We start from the raw sequence: 18,673 nt of genomic DNA, 5'->3' as shown, positions 1-18,673 counted from the left end.
CCTGCCAGAGCCTCCTCTGCCAGCCCTCAGTCCAGGCCTCCCTGAGCAGCAGGTCTTTTGGGGCTGATGACAGAAAGAGATGGAGGCAAGTGTGGGAAGATTGCTGCCTTGAATCTCAGAAATTTTGTAGCCAGTTCCCACCAAGGACAAAGGTGTTAACCTCTCAGGGGTGGTGCTGGAGGAGGCGATGGGGGTGAGGAGGAGGAGACTTGGTTACCTCTGGGGTGTTTGCATTGTCTTATTGGTAGTAGTTCCAGAAGCAATGCCTGTCAGATGCCAACAGCATGGAAGGGCAGACTAAATAGAAGGCCACTCGCCAGCCCAAGCTGTACCCTTTCTTCCTGGCACATGCACTTGGCCCTGGTGCTGGCTCCTGTATGTTGGATTTTTACCCAGGCCCGGCCCGATGGCCTCTGAGTAGATGCAGGGTCCTGCCCTCCAGGCCCTCAACCTGGGCCTGCCCTGGGGCACATGTCTGAGCTCAGCAAGGTTTGAGACTGAGGCAGGGAGACTGATCTTTGATGGCCATCAGAATGAGGTTCAAATCCAGACTTGACCACTTACTAGCTCTGTGACCTTTGGCAAGTTGTTTAACCTCTCTGAGCCCCAGCACGTAGGACACACTATGTACCACAGTGGCTGGTGTAAACATTAGCATTATGCACCCGTGAACTCTGTGCAGCTCACATCTCACCTCCCCTGGAAGGCTTGAAATTTCTCTCTTCGCATTTCCCTGGGCAGCAACAGGCTCATTGCTTGTTTGACACTTCACATGCCTTTCCAGTCATCCTCATGACCCTGTGTCCTCACACAGTGCCTGGTTAAGGGCTTGGCTTGAAAAAGGATGTTGAAAATTGGCAGCCTGAGGGCTTTGTGGCCTGGCTTTCGGTCTTCTGGCAGTGGATATGTTTGAGAGATTTCTGGAAAGCTTCCTGCCAGAATGGGGTCTAAGCCAGGCACCTCAAAAATTTGGGGGCAGTCGGCTCTAACCCTGCTCGTACCTTTGGAGCAGGTCTCAGACAGGAAGCCCAGTGCAGAAGTGTATGTCTGTGTGTCCTGGTCCAGCAGGGGCAGGTAAGGCTCAGTGGGAGCCCAGCCTGCTTATTGATGGCGGTGCAGCCTCACACTGTGGAGGAGGCCATGCAGCTCTGCTGGGCGGGAAGTGGGAGGGCTCGGAGCTGGGGTAACAGCTGTTGCACAGGGCAGAGCGAGGTCAGGCTCTCCCGGGGGACCCATGCCGCTCGCTACAGCCCCCGCACCAAGGGAATGCCGGCAGACAAAGGCAGCGTCTGTCACGACACCTGGGCTGAAGGTCGGGGCCCAGGGACCTCTTCCCACTGCCACTTTATCTGTTCTCTCTGGACCTTGCTTTCCTCCTCATGGCCAAAGGGGACAGAGGAAGAATGAGATTTGAGATCTTGGGGAAAACCTAGTAGTAGGATGGACCCACTTCGGCCTGGCTACTCTGCTTCACCCTTGACCTAGCATCTGTGCCACCTTGTCCCAAGGCAAGGATGGAGAGTCAGGATGGAGCAAAGGTGTCCCTGCTTCCACCTGCTCCAGAGGTGGCCCCAGCCAATCCTGCCAAGTGAGGGCTGTATTTGGCTGCCCTGGACTGACAGAAGAGGGCCACAGAGGCCATGTGAGTGCCTCTGAAGGGGAAACAGACATGTAATGAGAGAAAGTGGGGCCAGTGTGCTGGTGGTGCCGGAGCCTGAGCCAGCATGTGGAAAGTGAGATGCATCACGCATGTGGGTGTGTTATGCACATGTGCTCATTTCTTTGTGTCACATTCATCCTGTGACTACTGTGCTGTGTATTGTGCTCATTGAAGGAAGGGACATGCCTTCCTTTATTAAAGATTAGGAAATGGAGTGATTGGGGTTGCGAGTGGACAACAGCATGATGTGACGGAAATAGCGTGGGACTCAGGTCCAATCCTAGAGTGACTGCTCTAAGCCTTAATTTCCTCATCTGTAAAATGGGGCAAAAATAGCTACATCGTAGAGTATTTGGGAGGATTGAATAAAATAATACCTGTAAAAACCCTAGGCCTGTGGGAGTTGTTCATTTTCTTCCTTCCTTCCTTTCACTGCAAACTTCCTGCAACACCCCGTAGAATGGTGTGCACTCCCAGCTATTTGTGGATGATCTTCTTAGCAGATGTTGTTTAAGTCTTATAACATCTGGTTTGGAAAGGCATAGGCCTGGAGAATTTTTTTGTAAAGGCACTCACTCACTGGGAGATGTCAGATTGGCACTTAATTGCCCTGTGCCTCGGTTTCTCCACTTGTAAATCAAGGATAATGCTAGCGAGGCTGGCTAGCTTCTTTGCAGGAGATGGCAAGCTCTTGTAAGATAACAGATGGCAGGTGGTTTGCACATTTAGAGAAAGGCATCGTGTTCAACCTCACTAGTACTTAGGGAGATGCAAATGAGAGCAACAATGCCATACCATTTTTCATGCATTCGATTGGCAGCCATTTAAAAAAGGGATGACTTCTAGGTGGGTACAGAGGCCCTCTTGTACACCTCTGGAGAGAGTGGGACTTGACACAGCCTTTCCAGAGGTAATATGGCAATGTCTAAGAAAAGTTTACATACGTGCTCTGTGTTGTGTTTAATTGGCCCCATAAAGCTTGTCGGAGAACCAAGGTCAAGACCAAGCCAAGTCACAACACAGTTACATACAGAGAGATGTCCACTGTGGCACTGCCAGGGTGGCAGGAACCTGGAAACACCCACATGCTCAACAACAGGGGATTTTTGTCTTTGGCATGAAACATCGATACCGTGAGCTATTATCTAGCTCTGAAAATGTAGGACATAGATGTGGCAGTACTGACCTGGAGGGTTGTCTGAAATATCATGACATGAGAAAACTGGGTTTCTTTTGTGTAAAGGGTGACTCCCTCACCCTAAAGAGAAACAGCGGCCACACTGCTCGCACATGTGTGTAACGGAAATGTACTTGCTCTGGTGCGGAGAAGGGCCTTGTAGGATGCACGTCAGGACTGAGCTGCGCACTCTGGCCATCAGACGGGTCATGTTTGACTCATAAAAAATGAAATTATTTGCCAACATTTAAAAATTGAATTCATCCTAAAAGCCACATTTCCAGCTTTTCATTGAGAAAAATCAGCAGCTCTGGGCACACTGGGCCCACATTTCCTCTTGGCTGAAACACAGCAGCAGCTGCTGCTTTTGGACAGAGCATGTGGCCTCCGAACGGCGGTCATTTCCTCCACTGGGGTCTCCTCATTTATATTCCCTGGCTGGCCCCTGTGATAGGCTCTTGACTTTTGTAAACTCAAGGGGGTGGAAACATAGGCATATGATGGAGGTGTTCGTCTTTCGTTATGTAAGAACATCTTGACTCTTGTATTTCCCACATCACTGTTTCATAGCTTGTAAGTAGGGCATTTTCAGTACATTATTCGGAGGAAAACACACAGGCATTGCAGGTCATTGCATGCTGTGTGGGTCAGGACCCACCCGGTGGGGTCACTCTATCCTCCTCCCAGCTCAGGGCTGAGGGAGGGAGCCGGCTCCAGGTCTGGAACCGAGGGATCTGAGCTCTTGGCCCTTTCTGAAGCTCTTGTGCTGAGATCTTGCAGAGATGTGGAAGTGTCTAAAAAAAAATCCTTTCCTTTAGCTCTCTTCTCCTTCCCAAGTCTTTCCTGATCATTTATTGATGGGGAGGTGGTATGTCAACTTGAGGCTGACCCCACCACTCACTAGTTCGCGGTCTCTGAGCAAATTGTGTAATGGCTCTCAGCCTCCAGTCCTCACCTCCTGAGCCCAGGAGGATGATGACCCCCAGACAAGGCGTACAGGAGGTGCTCTCTGAAGGAGGATGTGCGGGCCCTTGGCTAGGCCGTGGAGATGCAGAGGTGAGAGCGCTAATAGGGCTGACTGTTGAGTAGGAGGCAGGGATTCCCAGGTGAGAGCCTGAGCCCCTCCTGGTATCATTGCCTGTCTCCAGGGAGGCCTGCTCTGGAGTTGCTGCAGGCGTAAGAAGGAACCAGAGGACCATGGACCTGCTGTAATGGGGCTGGGCAGGCCACAGCTGTGGTGGGAGGGAGCAGCCACTCTTAGAGATGGAGCTCGCCTTGCCGAGCCTCTGGCAGCTGGGCTCCAGATCTCTCTAGAGCTTAGGCCAGGGAAGAAAAATCTGGGCTCCGGCTTTCCACACACTGTCTGTAGGGTGCTGGACAGGTTACCTCCCACCTCTGCTTCTTTGGATACCACAGTCTGTTGCCTCCTTTCATATCGAAGGTTATGAGATGATATGGTAGATATACAAACAGGAAAAGATGTGCTCGATGGCCACCTCAGCTGGGAGGTGGAGGCCTGCCAACCTGCTCTGAGATTCCTGTCTCTCTGCTGGGCACCTGTCTCCTAACCTGTCCCCACTAACCAGGCTTCATTGCTCTTGGGGGATGCTGTCCTGGAGGATGGAGGCAATGTCCTCTCCGTCCACCCACTAAGCCCAGCATGCATCATGAGCACGTCCCTGTGTCCACTGAGCTTTGCCCACAGGCTGTGCAGTCAGCCTCCACGGGGTCAGGGAGGGGACTATTGTCCCGCCCTCAGCCCAGTCAGTCATCCTCAAGCCATTGTGTTATACCTGGCACTGAATGATGACAAAACTACATGATACAGACCTTCTCTTCTCTCCCATGTCCCCTCCCTGCCCCCGCCCCTCATTTGAGCTGATTCCCTCTCCTCCCTTCTCAGGCCCAAAGCTCCCCAGAGCTATAGGGGTGGGGTAGTGCTGGAGCAGCTTAAAGTGCAGGGCCCCTCCACTGGGAGGCTTCTCACCCTCTCCTTCTTTTGTCTCTAGGAACCATGAGGTGCCACGTTGCCACCAGCTGCCATGTGGTCTGGCTTTTTGTGCTGATCTTGGGATGCTGGGGTAAGTTCAACCCTCCACCCTGTCCCCCAACAGCGAGCATGGGAGACCAGGCTGGAGGGTGTGTGGTTGGGATTTGTGCTCTGGGATAGGGCTGCTCAGAGACTCTGGAGCACCCGCCTTGCTGTGTGTGTGACTGGGCACGCACTTCCCTCTCTGGGCTTCAGTTGCTTCTGCAGCACTGACAGGGCTGAAAATACCAGCCATCCCCAGGGCCTGGGACACAAGAGAGAAGGGGAGGAGCCTAGAGAAATACTTGAGCTCTAAGGGGAGGCATCTGTGACAGTGAACTGGCCTTCTTCTGGGATGCACAGACTGGCTACAGTTCTATTCCGTTTCACAGTTGTCTTTTGAGCACCTACTGTGTCCAACTCTGAGAGTATGAAAGAAATGACCTTCTCAGGAGTTCAGAGTTTAGTAGGGGGAAGAGACGCAGGTAGGATTTGCAATAAACAGGGTGAACAGTGTGGTAATAAAGGATGTAGAGAGCTCCAGAGGAGCCCATCAGAAGGAAAGATTAACTGAACATGTGGGCACTGGAGAGTCCGGCCAGAAGGGAGATGTTTCATCCAGGCTCTGAAGACCAAGAAGTCATTTTAGAGCAGGAGAGTGGGAAGGAGGGAATCCTGGAAGAGGGAACAGCTTGAGCAAGGGTGTGGCCACAAGGAGTCTCGGCTCTCTGCAGGGAGGACCAGCACTCCTTCTCCCGCCCTCGCAGCAGCCAGGTCAGTGCTAGCTCTAGTGCCCACAGAGGAGGCCAGCAAAGGCCTGGGCGCTTGCCCCTCCTGGACAGCAGGAGCAAAGCAGCTTCGGTCTGCACGTCAGAAGGCCAGGACAGCAGGCACAGCTGGCTCAGTGTCCCCTTGGGCCAGGATGTCTTTAGGGAAGGGCTGTGGGCATGGCGTGCCTGGTGACACAGGCAAACACATTCCTGAGGGGGACCTGCTCCCGCTCCTGCTCCAGGGAGCCGGCAGCCTCTGGAGGAAGCCAAAGCTTCATGCTTATTGGAGTGCTGCTGGCATGCTGCTCCCTGAGAGTCCCTCAGAGGTCTCCTCTCCTACTTCCATGCTTGGAGGGATCTCTGCTGGAAGGCCCCAGTGATGGGGAGCTCACTCCCAACCAGGCAGCCCAGGATTACGGTCCAGTCTCAGACTCTCAGGGGTGGAATTGGAAGGGGCCTCAGACCCTCTCTTACCTCCCAGCCCACTTTACAGAGGAGAAACTGATGCCTGGAGAAATTGGCCCAAGGTTATATAAAGCAGGGCCCAGCTGGACCTCCATCCAGATCTCTGTCCTCCATCAGGGCTTTTGTCAAAATATCCCCCTCCTTTCCCTCTCTGCCCCATTCTGGGAGGCTGCAGTAAGAGGCCCCTGAAACCAGCTCTGACCCTCTAGGTTTGCTGGATAATGGAGGTCAGGATACTTTCTTCAGCCTCCCCAGGGACTCTATGACCTTGGACTCTCATGCCCTTCCCTGCCCTATAAAAAAGGAATACATATGTAAGAATAAAACAGGTTCTAAGAGCTTGGCTGCCTCCCTGGAAGAGGGGGCAGAATCCCCTTGCACTCTCTGGATGAAGATGATTCGTGCATCCAAAGTGGGCACAAGGCAGCAGCACAGAGCCAGGACTTCTGGGTTCAGGCCCCAGTTTTCCAAGGGGTTCCCTTGGGCAAGTTTCTTAGCTTCGTGCTTCAATTTCCTTCTCTCTTAAATAGGAAGGACAATAGGACTTTGCTCCTTGTGTTGTCAAAATGATCAGATGAATTAATATGTATATCAAGCACTTTCCAGGACAGCATCTCCCAAGAGCAATGATATACATATTAATTCGTCTGATAGCAATAGTGTCGGGTGCATATTAGGCACCAAGTGCTAGCTCTTTTATTATCAGCTGTATCTTTTTCTAGGGTTAGAGAAATGGGGCACAGAAAACAGGGAAGTTAAGCAAGTGTCCTGAGGCCACTCAGCAGTTCTCTAACCTGCCTGTGAGCTAGCCTGCTTTGCATGTGTATATATGTATGTATATATGTATATATATCATTGCTGGCACAGTCCTTTTTCCTGGTCCCCGTTGGAGGCAGCCAGTGTTGTTCTTTTGGCATGATGGGGCCATGGCTCACTTCAGGGACTGAAGGGCACCATCTTCCCAGCCTGCCCTTCCAGCACCTGCCCCTGACCCCTAGCCCTTGCCTTGTCCCCTGGACCACACCACACTGCCCCTCCCCACTTTGTTTCCATCTGGCTCTGTAGCCCCAGCTGATCTATTCTCCCATCCCTGGCAGTCAGTGATGGGTCAGGCTCAGGGACAAACAACCCCTCAATGTCACACCCCTTTGTCAGCCTGTAATCTCTACCAAAGATTCCTCCTCCCCAACCCACACACCTCAGTGTGCTCCCTGGCATTTCTCATTCTGTGGATTTATTGGGAAGGCAAGAGGCAAAGGCCTGAGAGTGAGCATCCTGGTGGGACACACAGGCAGTCCCCACGTGCTGGGCATGAGGAGCCCCTGACCTCGGGGCTGCCCTGGCTGCCCCACCTGTCATTAGCATGTCAGGCCCCTTACCACTGGGCTCCTGTGGGTCACCCTGAAGCCACCGTAACAGTGATGCTGAGCAGAGGACACCTCTGGCAGGGAGGCAGGGTGGGAGGACAGTGAGGGCTTTTTGTTCCCATCTTGAGGCTGGGAAATTGGGGCCAGAGAGGTAGAGGGATTTGCCCAAGGTCACACAGCAGCGAGTGGCAGGGCATACAATGTCTCAGCTCCGCTCCTGCATGCTGCTCTGTACTCCCTGTCCAGTGTGTCTTCCTTGTCATGGATGTAGGGGCATGGGGGTATGTGGGGCGGGGTCTAGGGCTCTGCCCAGTGGGGATCTCAGTGAAAGCCACTAAGCCTTCAGAGGCCTGGGGAGGCAGGCGGGGCTGGAGTCAGGCTGACCTGGTTCTGGTCCAGGCTCTGCCACTCGCTCGGGTCCCTTAAGCCCTGAGAGGAATCTCCCGTCCTACGGTTCTGAGTGAAGTTTGTGTTTCCTGGCCTGGCAGATGCCCGGTCCTTCCCACATCGGGTGCCACGACCGTTCCCTTCCTCCACATCTTCCCAGGCTTTGCATCCTTCCTGATCTTTCCCTTCCACGCTTGTGGTGGGAGGTACTTGTCATCCAGGAGCAGCAGCTCAAATGCCACCTTCTCTTGAGCCTTCCCCAACTCCTTTCTCCCCTCAGGCCTGTGGTGGTTAAAAGCTTGAGTCCTGTTGGGGTGTTTGAAGTATTTTTTAAAGTTCATGGGATCCCAGCTACTTTGTAGAGAATGATCAGTGGGCTGGGGATGTGGGGAGAGGGCGTCCGGGGCAGAGTGAACAGTGGGTGTGGACGCAGGGAATAAGCCTGTGTGGGGCGGGGACAGAGGGGTGGGTCGTGGGTGCGGGAAGCTGGACTCGCTTTCCTTCACAGAAATCACCCATTGTCCCCTCCCCTTGTACACCTACTCACATTCCCACTTGGCCTCAAAGATCCTGAGATAGCAGTTTCGCCTCTGGAGGACACAGCTGTTGTGCCTTAGAAGTATCTTTTAAGAGAATAAGCAACCTGTGGGCATGCCCCTTTCCCACCCCCTCCTGTCACCCTCCCAGTCCCCACTGGCAGCCCAAGGCCACCGGGCCTCCTGGGGTGGCTGGACCCGTTCTGAGGACACGGTCCTGCTTGGTATGTGGTAGATGACGCATGTCCCCAAGGCTCTGCCCAGCTGCCGGTGCAATGCTCTCAGCAGCTGATTGCCAGCAGGTCCTGTAAAATCAAATTTAAAAATGAACGATGCTGCTGTGGGTGATTTTTTTCTTCACTGGTTTCCTTCCCCCACTCACCGTAGCCCACACTGAATTCTCTTGGGCACCCTGAGCCTTCTTGCTTTCCATAAGGGAGCCCAAGTCCCCTATCTGGGATCAGTGGCATCGCCCTCTGGCTGAGCAGGCAGCGCTGTCATTAATACCAATATTAATAAAAGCTACCATTTATCGAGTGCTTGCTGTGTGCGACACGGCCCTAAGCGCTTTATGTACATAATCTCATTTAATCCTCGACACAGTCATGAAGTGAGTCCTATTATGATCGCTATTTTATACCTCAGTAAACTGAGGTATGGGGAGGTCACACGATTAGGAAGTTCTAAGCAAAGGTGAGGCCGTTGACCACTGGCCTCTTTCTGAGGCTGTTGTGTTTGTGAGGAGTAATAGGTTCCTCATATGAGAGGGTGGAGGGTTGTGGGTGAGTGCATATGTGTAGTTGCTGTGCTCAGGAGAGCTTCCTGGAAGAAGCGACATCTAAGAAAACTTGAAAGATGAATAGGAATTTGGTAGGTGAAGGCCAAAGAGCTGGCAGTCCTGGTCAGGAAGGGAGAGAGAGGCTAGAATGTTTGTGGGACCAGAGGTGACATCAGCCTGGTTTCCTGAGCAATTGGGGGTTGAGGGGGGAGCCTGCTCCCCCATGAGGGGAAGTGATTGTCTCTGTTCTTGAGCCTGGCCCAAGCTCTGAGAGAGCCAGGTCAGCAGAAATGAGGGAAGGGAAGGCTGCAGCCCACCACGTTCAGGGCCCCTAGAAGACCCAGCAGGAGCCGCTTATGTGTGCTGCACAATGTCGGCCCCACGCAAGGCTGACCAACCACTTCCTGGTTGGCAGGGGCAGAGGGGGAGGTGTCCTCACTTGCATACTTCTGGGGCGTTTTCCAACACCAGCAACCACTTCTCCAACTCTCTGGATACCAACTGGTGTCCAACAATTCAATTCAATACTGATGCTAACCACCCAGAGTGAGTGTCAGATTCCACAGATTTAAGGGTTCTGTCTTACAGGACTGGTAAGTGGTAAGTCCCAGGCTACCTGTGTTTCTGACCAACCAGCTATAGATTAGGGGTTCCTACTACCCCTTCCTCAGGTTCAGTTAGCTGGAATGACTCACTGAACTGAGGGAAACTCTTTACTTACGTTTACTGGTTGAATAACACAACTCGAGAACAGCCAGATGGAAGCGATGCCCAGGGTGATGGGGGGTGGGGAGGTGGGAAGGAGCTTCCAGGCCTCTCCAGGGGCACCATCCTCCCAGAACAGGGATATGTCCGCCAACCTGGAAGCTCATCAAATCTTGGAAGTCTCCAGCCCCTCTCCCCTCCCTAGAGGTTAGGGTTGGACTGAAAATTCCCACCCTCTCATCTCTCAGACTTTCTGGTGACCAGCCCCTTCCTGAGGTTCCCTGTAGCGGCCCTACTCTAAGTCACCTCATTCGCATGAACTCAGCTGTGGTCAAGGGGGCTCCTTATGAATAATGAAAGGCACTCCTATCACTCTGGAAATTCTAAGGGTTTTTGAAATTCTGTGCCAGGAACCAGGACCAAAGACCAAATATGTTTCATATTATACCCTACAGAAGGCCACTAGGAAGGGGCTCGCGGGGCAGGAGAAGCCAGCCTCAGGGAGGCTTCATGTGGGGGACCTGTGATGTGGGTGGGGGGGCTCTTCATAAATGGGTGGTTGATCAGCCCATTCCGGTATTACCCTGCCCCTGCCAGACACAGCCCCCACCCTGAGGCCATCACAGGGTGGGACAGTGTTAACTGCTCAGGCTTCTGGGTCTGGGTTCCTTTATGGCCCATGTCACTTACTAGCTGTGTGACTCTAGGCAAGTTATTTCTTATCCCCTGAAATCCTCATTTTCCTCACTAGTAAGATGGGGTCATGACAGCACCTGTTGTACCGTGAGGCTTGATGGAGATAGTCTAAGTGGCTGGTCTGGAGGAGAGTTCCTTAGATGGCAGCTATTATTATTATTCTTACTATTAATATATGGGATCAGCTGATTATTCCGTCATATAACAGATAGCTGTTGAGGGCCTTCTAAGTGCCAAGCCCTGTTCTGAGTGCTGGGGTTGCAGTGCTTGACAAAGCAGACAGTCCTTGTCCTTGTCATTCTGTCTAGAGCTGGCTGCCCAGTAGAAATACAGTGTGAGCCACGTGTGTGATCTTAAATTTTCTAGGTGCTGTGTTAGATACAGGTCAAACTCATTTTAATAAAGTATTTTACCTAATCTCAGTAGAGCTACGCTGTTATAATTTCCACACGTAATCAGTGTAAAAGATGAGTGAGCTATTTCACACCCACTTTTGCGTACAGTCTCCAAAATCCTTGTGCATATTTTACACTTCAGCGGATCCTCATGTGGCCCAGGGCTCAAGAGTCACATGTGGCTGGTGGCCTCGCTAACCTAATGACCTGGCAGCCTTCTGCCTGCCTACCGCCATTGTTCCCCACTTTCCTCGAGGCAGAACAGTGACCTGCTAGGGTCCTGGGAAAGTGGCTGTGGCTCTGGATGCAGGGTCAGTGTCTGTTATGGCCCCTACTCTGTGCCCCTTGCAGAATACATGAAGCTGGCATGAGGGTATTTGCTGATGTTCTTGTCCTCTAACTTTCAGGCCAGGTGAACCGACTGCCCTTCTTCACCAACCACTTCTTTGACACATACCTGCTGATCAGTGAGGATACGCCTGTGGGTGAGTGGGCACAAGGGCTGGTGGGCATGCCAGGTGGTGTGGGGTGGGCTGTTTCCCCACAAGCTAAAGGGGTCATAGGAATTGAGACCATCTTCCACTCATTACTGGAACCTCTTTCATGGTGTGTGGGTGTTCATGTGGCCTCTGCTTGGTTGCCTCCAGGGATGGGGCACTCACTACTTCCTGGGGTAGCCCCTTCCAAAAGACGAGAGTTCTCAGTGTCAAAGAGTTTATCACCTCGAGCCCAAGTTGCTTGCCTTCCACGTCTGCACTCATTTTGTCCTGTGAAATGGCTTGCTCCTCTTCCTTGTGAAAACTTGAAGACGGACGCTGTTGCAAAGTTGGGTTTCTAGCTTTTTATACTTCTCTGTGATCACTGAGTTTTCTGCATGGAGTATGCCGGTTTTTGTCATTAGAAAAAAATTAACTAATTAAGAAGTGATCACGAGCATCCTGGTGCTTCCCCCTCGACCTCCAGCTTGAGTCACCTCGTCAACCAGATCTGACCTCGTGAGCCCCTCCCAAGCGCCTGGCTCCTACACCTGCAGCTGGAGGTCTGCACGCATAGCCTGATGTCTTAGCTCAGCTCTAGGGGACCCTGAGCTGCTCAGAAAATGAGGTTGAATTAAACAAACCCATCTTCAGCTGTGCAGATGGGCAGGCACTCGTTGCTGTGAAAGTGCAGGAAAACACACCCCAGGAGGTGCCTCTCACCTCCGCTGACACTCCCTCTTCTGTCGGCTCAGCCCACCCCAGGGTGTGCCAGAAACCATGGACTCCAGGTGCCAGCGTGCTGCATCTTTCTGGGCCATCACTTGTGCTTGAAAATGAAGCAGGATGGCTTGGAGAGGAGAGGGCTGTGAAGATATTTAACTCATAGTTCATTTGAAACACGCTTTTATAAATACATGAAACCAAACATACCTGAGTGTTGAGAGCAGGTGCAAAAGGTCTTCAAAGAAAATTTCTGCTTGAAAAGGGGAGCCTTAGTGGCCCCAGGCTCTCCACTGTTGTTTGCAAGGGTATGCAAGCTGCCCCTTGAAGAGGTCTTTCTGCCCTTCTTTCTTTTTTGCAGGTAGGTGCTGGGCACAGCAGGTGTATTTCTGACTTTTATAGGGATTGTCTCCCTGGCCCAGTGATGCTCTATTTTTAGGGACCATGGTGGGGGTCTGTAGAAAGTTGCCACTCCTTTGATGAGCAGCCCCTACAGATCAGCGTTGTGAGGCTTGTTTTGGAGGTTGGCATTTGGGGATCTGGGTGTTCAAAAGGTCGTCTAAGAAGAAGGCAGTCTGCTCTCTGGAATGTTCTTCCAGGGGTTTAGCTTACCTGAAGAGGGTACTTGCAAGTCCCTGGGAATCCTGCTGAGCTGTTTTCTCCCCTCTGAGTTGGGCCAGGGCATGTCTGTGGGCTCCTGGATTCTTCTGTGGCTCCTCCCCATGCCCAGACCTGGTGTGGGGCTGGCATGGAGCCAGCTGAGCAGGCTCCCGGTGCGTGTGGATCTGTAAATGGTGAATGTTAGTGGCGTTTATCACCATTAGGAGCTCTACTTTTTTCAATTCATTCATCAGTTTATCAGATATATATGGGGTGCCCCCCCAACACCGTGTCAGGCCTGGGTGCTGTGGGTAATAGGGGCTAAGCTGGCTGTCTGGTTAAGCCCCTCAGCGGGGCTTGAGGTTGGGGGTTGTCCATCTGAGGGCAGAGTAGAGGCAGGATGAAGCAGGAGAGGTCTGGGGGAGGTGGTGGCACTTGAGCGGAATCCTGAAAGGGTCCTTTTCATTCCTTCACACGCTATTTCCTATGGTTGATTTTTTTTTTTTGAAGTATAGTCAGTTTACAATGTTGTGTTAATTTCTGGTGTACGGCATAGTGATTCAGTCATACATATAAATACATAGATTTGTTTTCATATTCTTTTTCATTACAGGTTGTTACAAGATATTGAATATAGTTCCCTGTTGTGTATCTATTTTATATACAGTAGTTAGTATCTGCAAATCCCCAAATCCCAATATATCCCTCCACCCACTTCTTTCCCTCCTGGTAAGCATAAGTTAGTTTTCTATGTCTGTGAGTCTGTTTCTGTCTTGTAAATAAAGTTCATTTGTGTCATTTTTTTAGATTCCACATATAAGTGATATCATACTGTATTTTCTTTCTCTTTCTGGCTTATTTCACTTAGAATGATGATCTATATACAGGTCCATCTGTATTGCTGCAAATGGCATTATTTTATTCTTTTTATGGTAGTAGTATTCCATTGTGTAGGTGGAATATATACATATATACACCATACCTTTATCCAATCATCTGCTGATGGACATTGAGGTTGCTGTGGCTGATTTTTATAAGTTTCTTATTCTCCTGGAGATCCTGGAGAACCACCATCCTCTGTGGTGGAGGGACTATATCTGGGACAGGTGGGCCCTGGAGGCAGAGGTGTGGCCAGCCACTAACTGAGCAGGGCTGCTGGACAGGGAGAGGGAAGGCCTCTCTCAGGTGAGTGGCGCTGGCCCCATCACCCCATCTGTAGCCTTGCATTGCCCCGCTCAGCCCTGAGTGTGGGGTTCTCCTAGGCCTGTGGTGCAGGGTGGGAGATGGGGTGGGGTGAGGTGGCTGGTGCTTGGCCAGTGCTGATAGTGATAGGTCCTGGGCTATATGCCCCCCAGTGAGCCCTGCTGCAGGCCTTGCTCTAGTTCCCTTTGGCTCTGATTCCTGATCACCTTTTGCGAACGCTGGCATCGATTGGCCTCCAGGAGCAATCCCGAGGACTCAGCCCCATTAAGGCTGTGCTTGGCAGTCACAGCAGGGGTGTCCATCCGACATAGTGAGGATTAATCCCTGGCTCTAGGAGGCCGCAGGAATGAGAGGGCTCCTTGAGCAGGAAAGCAGCTCTGCTCATCTCTCTGGGCAGGGGCTGGTGTGGAGCTGGCCCCTCCCCTCCTAGCTCCTCCCCTCCTTTTGCATCAGGATGGGGCAGCACAGCTCTGGCTGGAAAGCCATGAGCCCAGTTCCTGTTCCTCACGATGTGGCCTTGGACCCAGTGCTGCCCCTCTGGGTCTCTGTCTCCCCATCTCACGGAGGAGAGGGCATTGGAAAGATGGGCCCAGTGGGCTTTAGCTTGGGCAGTGCTGCTAGTCCAGGGTGTTGTGCTTCTGGGTCCTCAGATTACACAACCCTGGAACCTCCGCTGAGTGCTGTCACCTTCACGGCCCTGGGCTATTCAGGGGGTGGATGTGGACTCACGTGGCCATGGCAGGGTGCAGCAGTGGCCAGGGTGAGGTTCAGGGCTGGTCCTTTGCCTGCCGTGTGGAATGGGGTGGCCTAGTGGTTTGACTTTGAGGCTTGACTCTCACTAACCCTTTGTTCTTTGACTCTCAGTGTTTAAAACTGTAAAACAGAGTGGATAGTGTCCACTCTGGATTTTGGGGATGCGTATGTACACTACTGTCAACTCCAAAGCCTCCACACCTAGAATGATCTGTTTTTACTGAAAAGAGAACTTAGGTGTTGCCCAGAGATGGCTGGTTAGGCTGTCCTGCCAGCCATGGGCTTGCAAGGTGGACAGACAGGCACATAGGTGAGCTGGGTCCAGTGGAGTGGTCAATGCCAATGGCTAGAGGCAGAGCCCAAATTAGTCTGAAAGTGTCAGCTCACTGGAGGAGGAGGTCCAAGCTGTGGGCAGACCAAACTTCCAGCTCTGGGTCAGATGATCTGGCTTCTGCTTGGACGCCTAGTGATGGGCAGCTCATGATCTTACAAGGCCACTCATTTCTGTGCTGTGGGACAGTTCTGGGAATAAAAAAATCCTTCATAATATTAATATGAAATCAATCTCTGAACTCCCACCCATCAAACCTAATTCTGACCACTGGAGCCTTCTAGAATAATAATGATAACATAACACATAACATGATATACAATATATATGTAAAATATACACATTATGATAATAGCAGTGTTTATTAGCACTCGAGGCAGTGTCCTGAGTGTTTTAATTCATTTTAAAATTCCTTTTAAGAATCAGAATCGGGCTGTATCAGAGTGTAGTTTCTATGAATCTGTTCTCGTGGGTTAGAGATTGGGACTTTCATTCCCTCCAAACCTTCTGAACCTTTCTAGTTTTTTTTTTTTAATGTTCTTGCCTCAATTTCCAGCCACCAGCCAGTGGCCCCGTGCTCAGGAGTGGGATGGGAGGGCACGGCACGGCCATCTGAAATCCCTGCGGAGGCTATGCGTTCTGTCTCTATCTCCTCCCCTATCTCAGGTTCCAATTCCCTCTGCATGGTGTTCTTTTTGAAGACCATCTTCCAGCTGGAAAAGACAGAAACCAAATGAAGTCATTAAATAGCTCTGCCTTCCCCCAGGTCTGTTAACATCCAGGGCGCCCTTGTCCTTGCATGTCTTCTCCGGAGGGGAACCTCAGTCACTGGCCCATCTTATGTGGGGCAGAGTGAGGGCTCAATGCCTGGTCAGGCTGGTTGGCATTACCCATACCTGGGCCCTGACTGTCCGCAGCGAATGGCCACGTGGCAGCTTTAGGATGAGGGACAGGTGCTGCAAGGATGCTGTCTGTCTCCAATTGCCCTCCCAAATCCACTCCAAACACTCCACCAACATTGATCAAGTCAAGATCACTAACCTTCCTGTGGCTGAAGCCTAACATTAATTCTCAGAGCTCGTGGCCTTTCAGCAATTATCTTTTTCTCCTCCAGGGCATCACCTCTCTGGCTTTCCCTTCTCAGTGCCCCACATCTTCTGGACCTCTTGGCATTAAAGGGCCCCAGGGTCCAGCTCCTGTATCCCTTCCCTGTGCTCCCACTCCCAAGCCATAGCTAGTCTTGCAGCTCTAGGCGCTACCTATGTGCAGACAGCCCTGAGGTTTCTACCTGCTGCCTGGGCTTTCTCTCACAGGAGATGCCAGGCTCATCTGCCAGCTCTCCACTCAACACTTCCACGTGGGTGTCTAAAGCCAAATCCCGATCTTCCCCCTAAACCCCTGCTTCCCTGCAGCCTTTCCTATTTCAGTTCGTTGCAACTCCATCCTTCGGGTTGTTCAGGCCAGAAACCTGGGGTCATCCCTGACTCTTCCCCTGCTCCCTCCCCGCACATCCAGTTCATCAGGAAATCCTGTTGGCTCAATCTTCAGAATATTTCCAGAGTCTTCTCACTTCTCACTCCTTCCCCTCCTACCACCACAGTCCAGGCCTGGACCATCCTGGCAGTTTCCTGATGGTCTCAGTGGTCCCCTTCACTACTCCCCCCCACCCTGCTGCAGCCTCTTCTCATCTTTGCAGCTGAGTGATCAAGGGGCCCTTTTCAACCTGAGACAGAGCCTGTCATGATGTCTGCTCAAGTCCCTCCACCCACTCGGAAGGAAAGCCTTGTTCTTAAATGGCATGGAGGCTGTTTGCCGTCCAGGCCCTGCTTCCTCTCAGACCTCCCCTCTTGCCCTCCCCCAGGCTCGGTCCACTCCAGCCACACTGATCTCCTTCTTGTTCCTTGAGCATGGACGGCGACTTCCTACCTCTTGTCCTTTGCAGCTGCTGCTGCCTGTAATGTGATGAGACTTTGTTGGTCAGTCGAGTCGGTTCAGATGCCACCATCTCCAGGTGGCCTTCCTGGGTTTCTCCAGGCAGGGTTCAAGTACTACTTCATTTGCTTTCTCCATCTCTGTTAGTACCAGTCACAGTGCTGTTGTTACTCAGCCACTCATCTGTCTCCCATGTTGCCCTGTGAATGCTTCTGGGTGGCCTGGGCCATGTCTGTCTCCCTAGAGCCCACCCCAGTCCCTGGATCATGCCTGGGGTTTGAGGTGCCTCAAGGAAGGAGCAACGTCTGGAGTTTGTTAGCACATGGGGGAATCTTCCAAGGCAGGGGCTGGGGCTGGCTCCATGCCTGCTGGCCGTCCTCCTGGAATCTCAGGCCAGGCGCTCCCCTTCCAGGGGTATTAGGAGAGAGGTGTTGGTGATGACAGGGATGAGTGCCCAGGGAGAGGGCCTGGGAGAGCAAGTGCCCCCAGATGGCCCAGATGCTGTTCGTGCCTGTGCCTGTGAATGACAAAGCCTGCACCGTGCCAGGGGTTGTGTTTTTATCACCCCAGCTGCCTGCCGGGCCTGGATACGGCATATTTGCCGGTGACCCTCAGGGCACCAAGCTGGCTGGCCTCCAGGAAGGGACACAGAAGCATCAGTGTGAAGCCTAGCTTGGGGGCACTGAGCTGACTTAGGAGTTCGGAGAAGGGTAGAGGGCATCTGGCCCACCTACCTTGGCTGCCACCCCAATCCTCATACCTCAGGTCCCAGAGAGGGACAGTGTCCTTCAGGGCTCAGGGATGAGTCCCAAGGTCACTCCTCCTATCCCAAATCTAAAGACCCGCAGCCAAAAGCCTCCCAAGTGCCTAAAGAAATAAATGAGAATTTTTTGTCACGACTGTCACCCACCACTCCCCACCTGCTCTCCAGCCATGGGGACCCACTCAGCACCTCAGCACCTCACCTCCATCTCACTGCTGCACCATCACCCTTGCTGTCCCCTCAGCAGGGAGTGCCCTTTCGCCTTCCCTGCCTGGTGAATTCCTACTCATCTTTCGAGGTGTAGCTCGGATGTCCCCTGCCCTGGGCGGCCCCATAGCTTTCCCCATCCCCCACCTTCTGTCTGTTTTGAATTCACCTCTATGAAAGCTCTCAGCAAGTCCTATCATGGTTATTTGTGTGTAATTCCCCATCGGCTGTTCATTTTTACTTATTACCTTAATTAATATCTACATTACAATTAATTATCATTTTGGTATTTATGTATAATATAAGATTGTAGAGCAAAGCTAGCATTTACTGACTGCCAGCCTCCAGTCAGGGCCTCTGTTAAGTATTTTAAGTGCATGGGCTCCTGTCGACCTCACAGTGTGTCTCAGAGAGGTGTTGTCATGTCCATTTAACAGCCAAGCAAGTTGAGCCTGCAGGTTCTCTGTGCCAAGCACGGTGCCTGGTGCATAGCAGGCCTCAACAGATGCTGATGGGATGAGTAGAGGGATGAAGGAAAGAGTGAAAGGATGAGTGGATGTTGAATGTCTTGTCTGTCTCCTCCACTTGGCTCCTGGTCCCTCTGAGTGTTGCTAAGGTTGGTACACATGGAGCTGACTTCCTCAGGCAGAAACCCCCCCAACCCAGGACCTCCAAAGCATCTTGAGCCACAATTCAAGTGATAATGCCCACGCTAATCAC

The 18,673-nt window shown here is 52.1% G+C and overlaps 1 protein-coding gene across 1 annotated transcript in view; it reads left to right on the top strand.

Moving 5' to 3' along the window:
* CDH23 (cadherin related 23) overlaps window positions 1–18,673 on the top strand; it is a 388,627-nt gene that overhangs the window by 30,750 nt on the left and 339,204 nt on the right. Inside the window, exons 2-3 of the mRNA XM_072971348.1 lie at window positions 4,847–4,918; window positions 11,373–11,450. Of these exons, the coding sequence (XP_072827449.1) occupies window positions 4,852–4,918; window positions 11,373–11,450 (145 nt within the window). The 5' untranslated portion in view covers window positions 4,847–4,851. The remainder of the gene's footprint in view (window positions 1–4,846; window positions 4,919–11,372; window positions 11,451–18,673) is intronic.

This window comes from Vicugna pacos, chromosome 11 (assembly GCF_048564905.1).
Source record: "Vicugna pacos chromosome 11, VicPac4, whole genome shotgun sequence".
NCBI classification, from domain to species: Eukaryota; Metazoa; Chordata; class Mammalia; order Artiodactyla; family Camelidae; genus Vicugna; species Vicugna pacos.
Note: the sequence above shows the minus strand (reverse complement) of the source record. Positions and strands in the feature narration are given on the sequence as shown.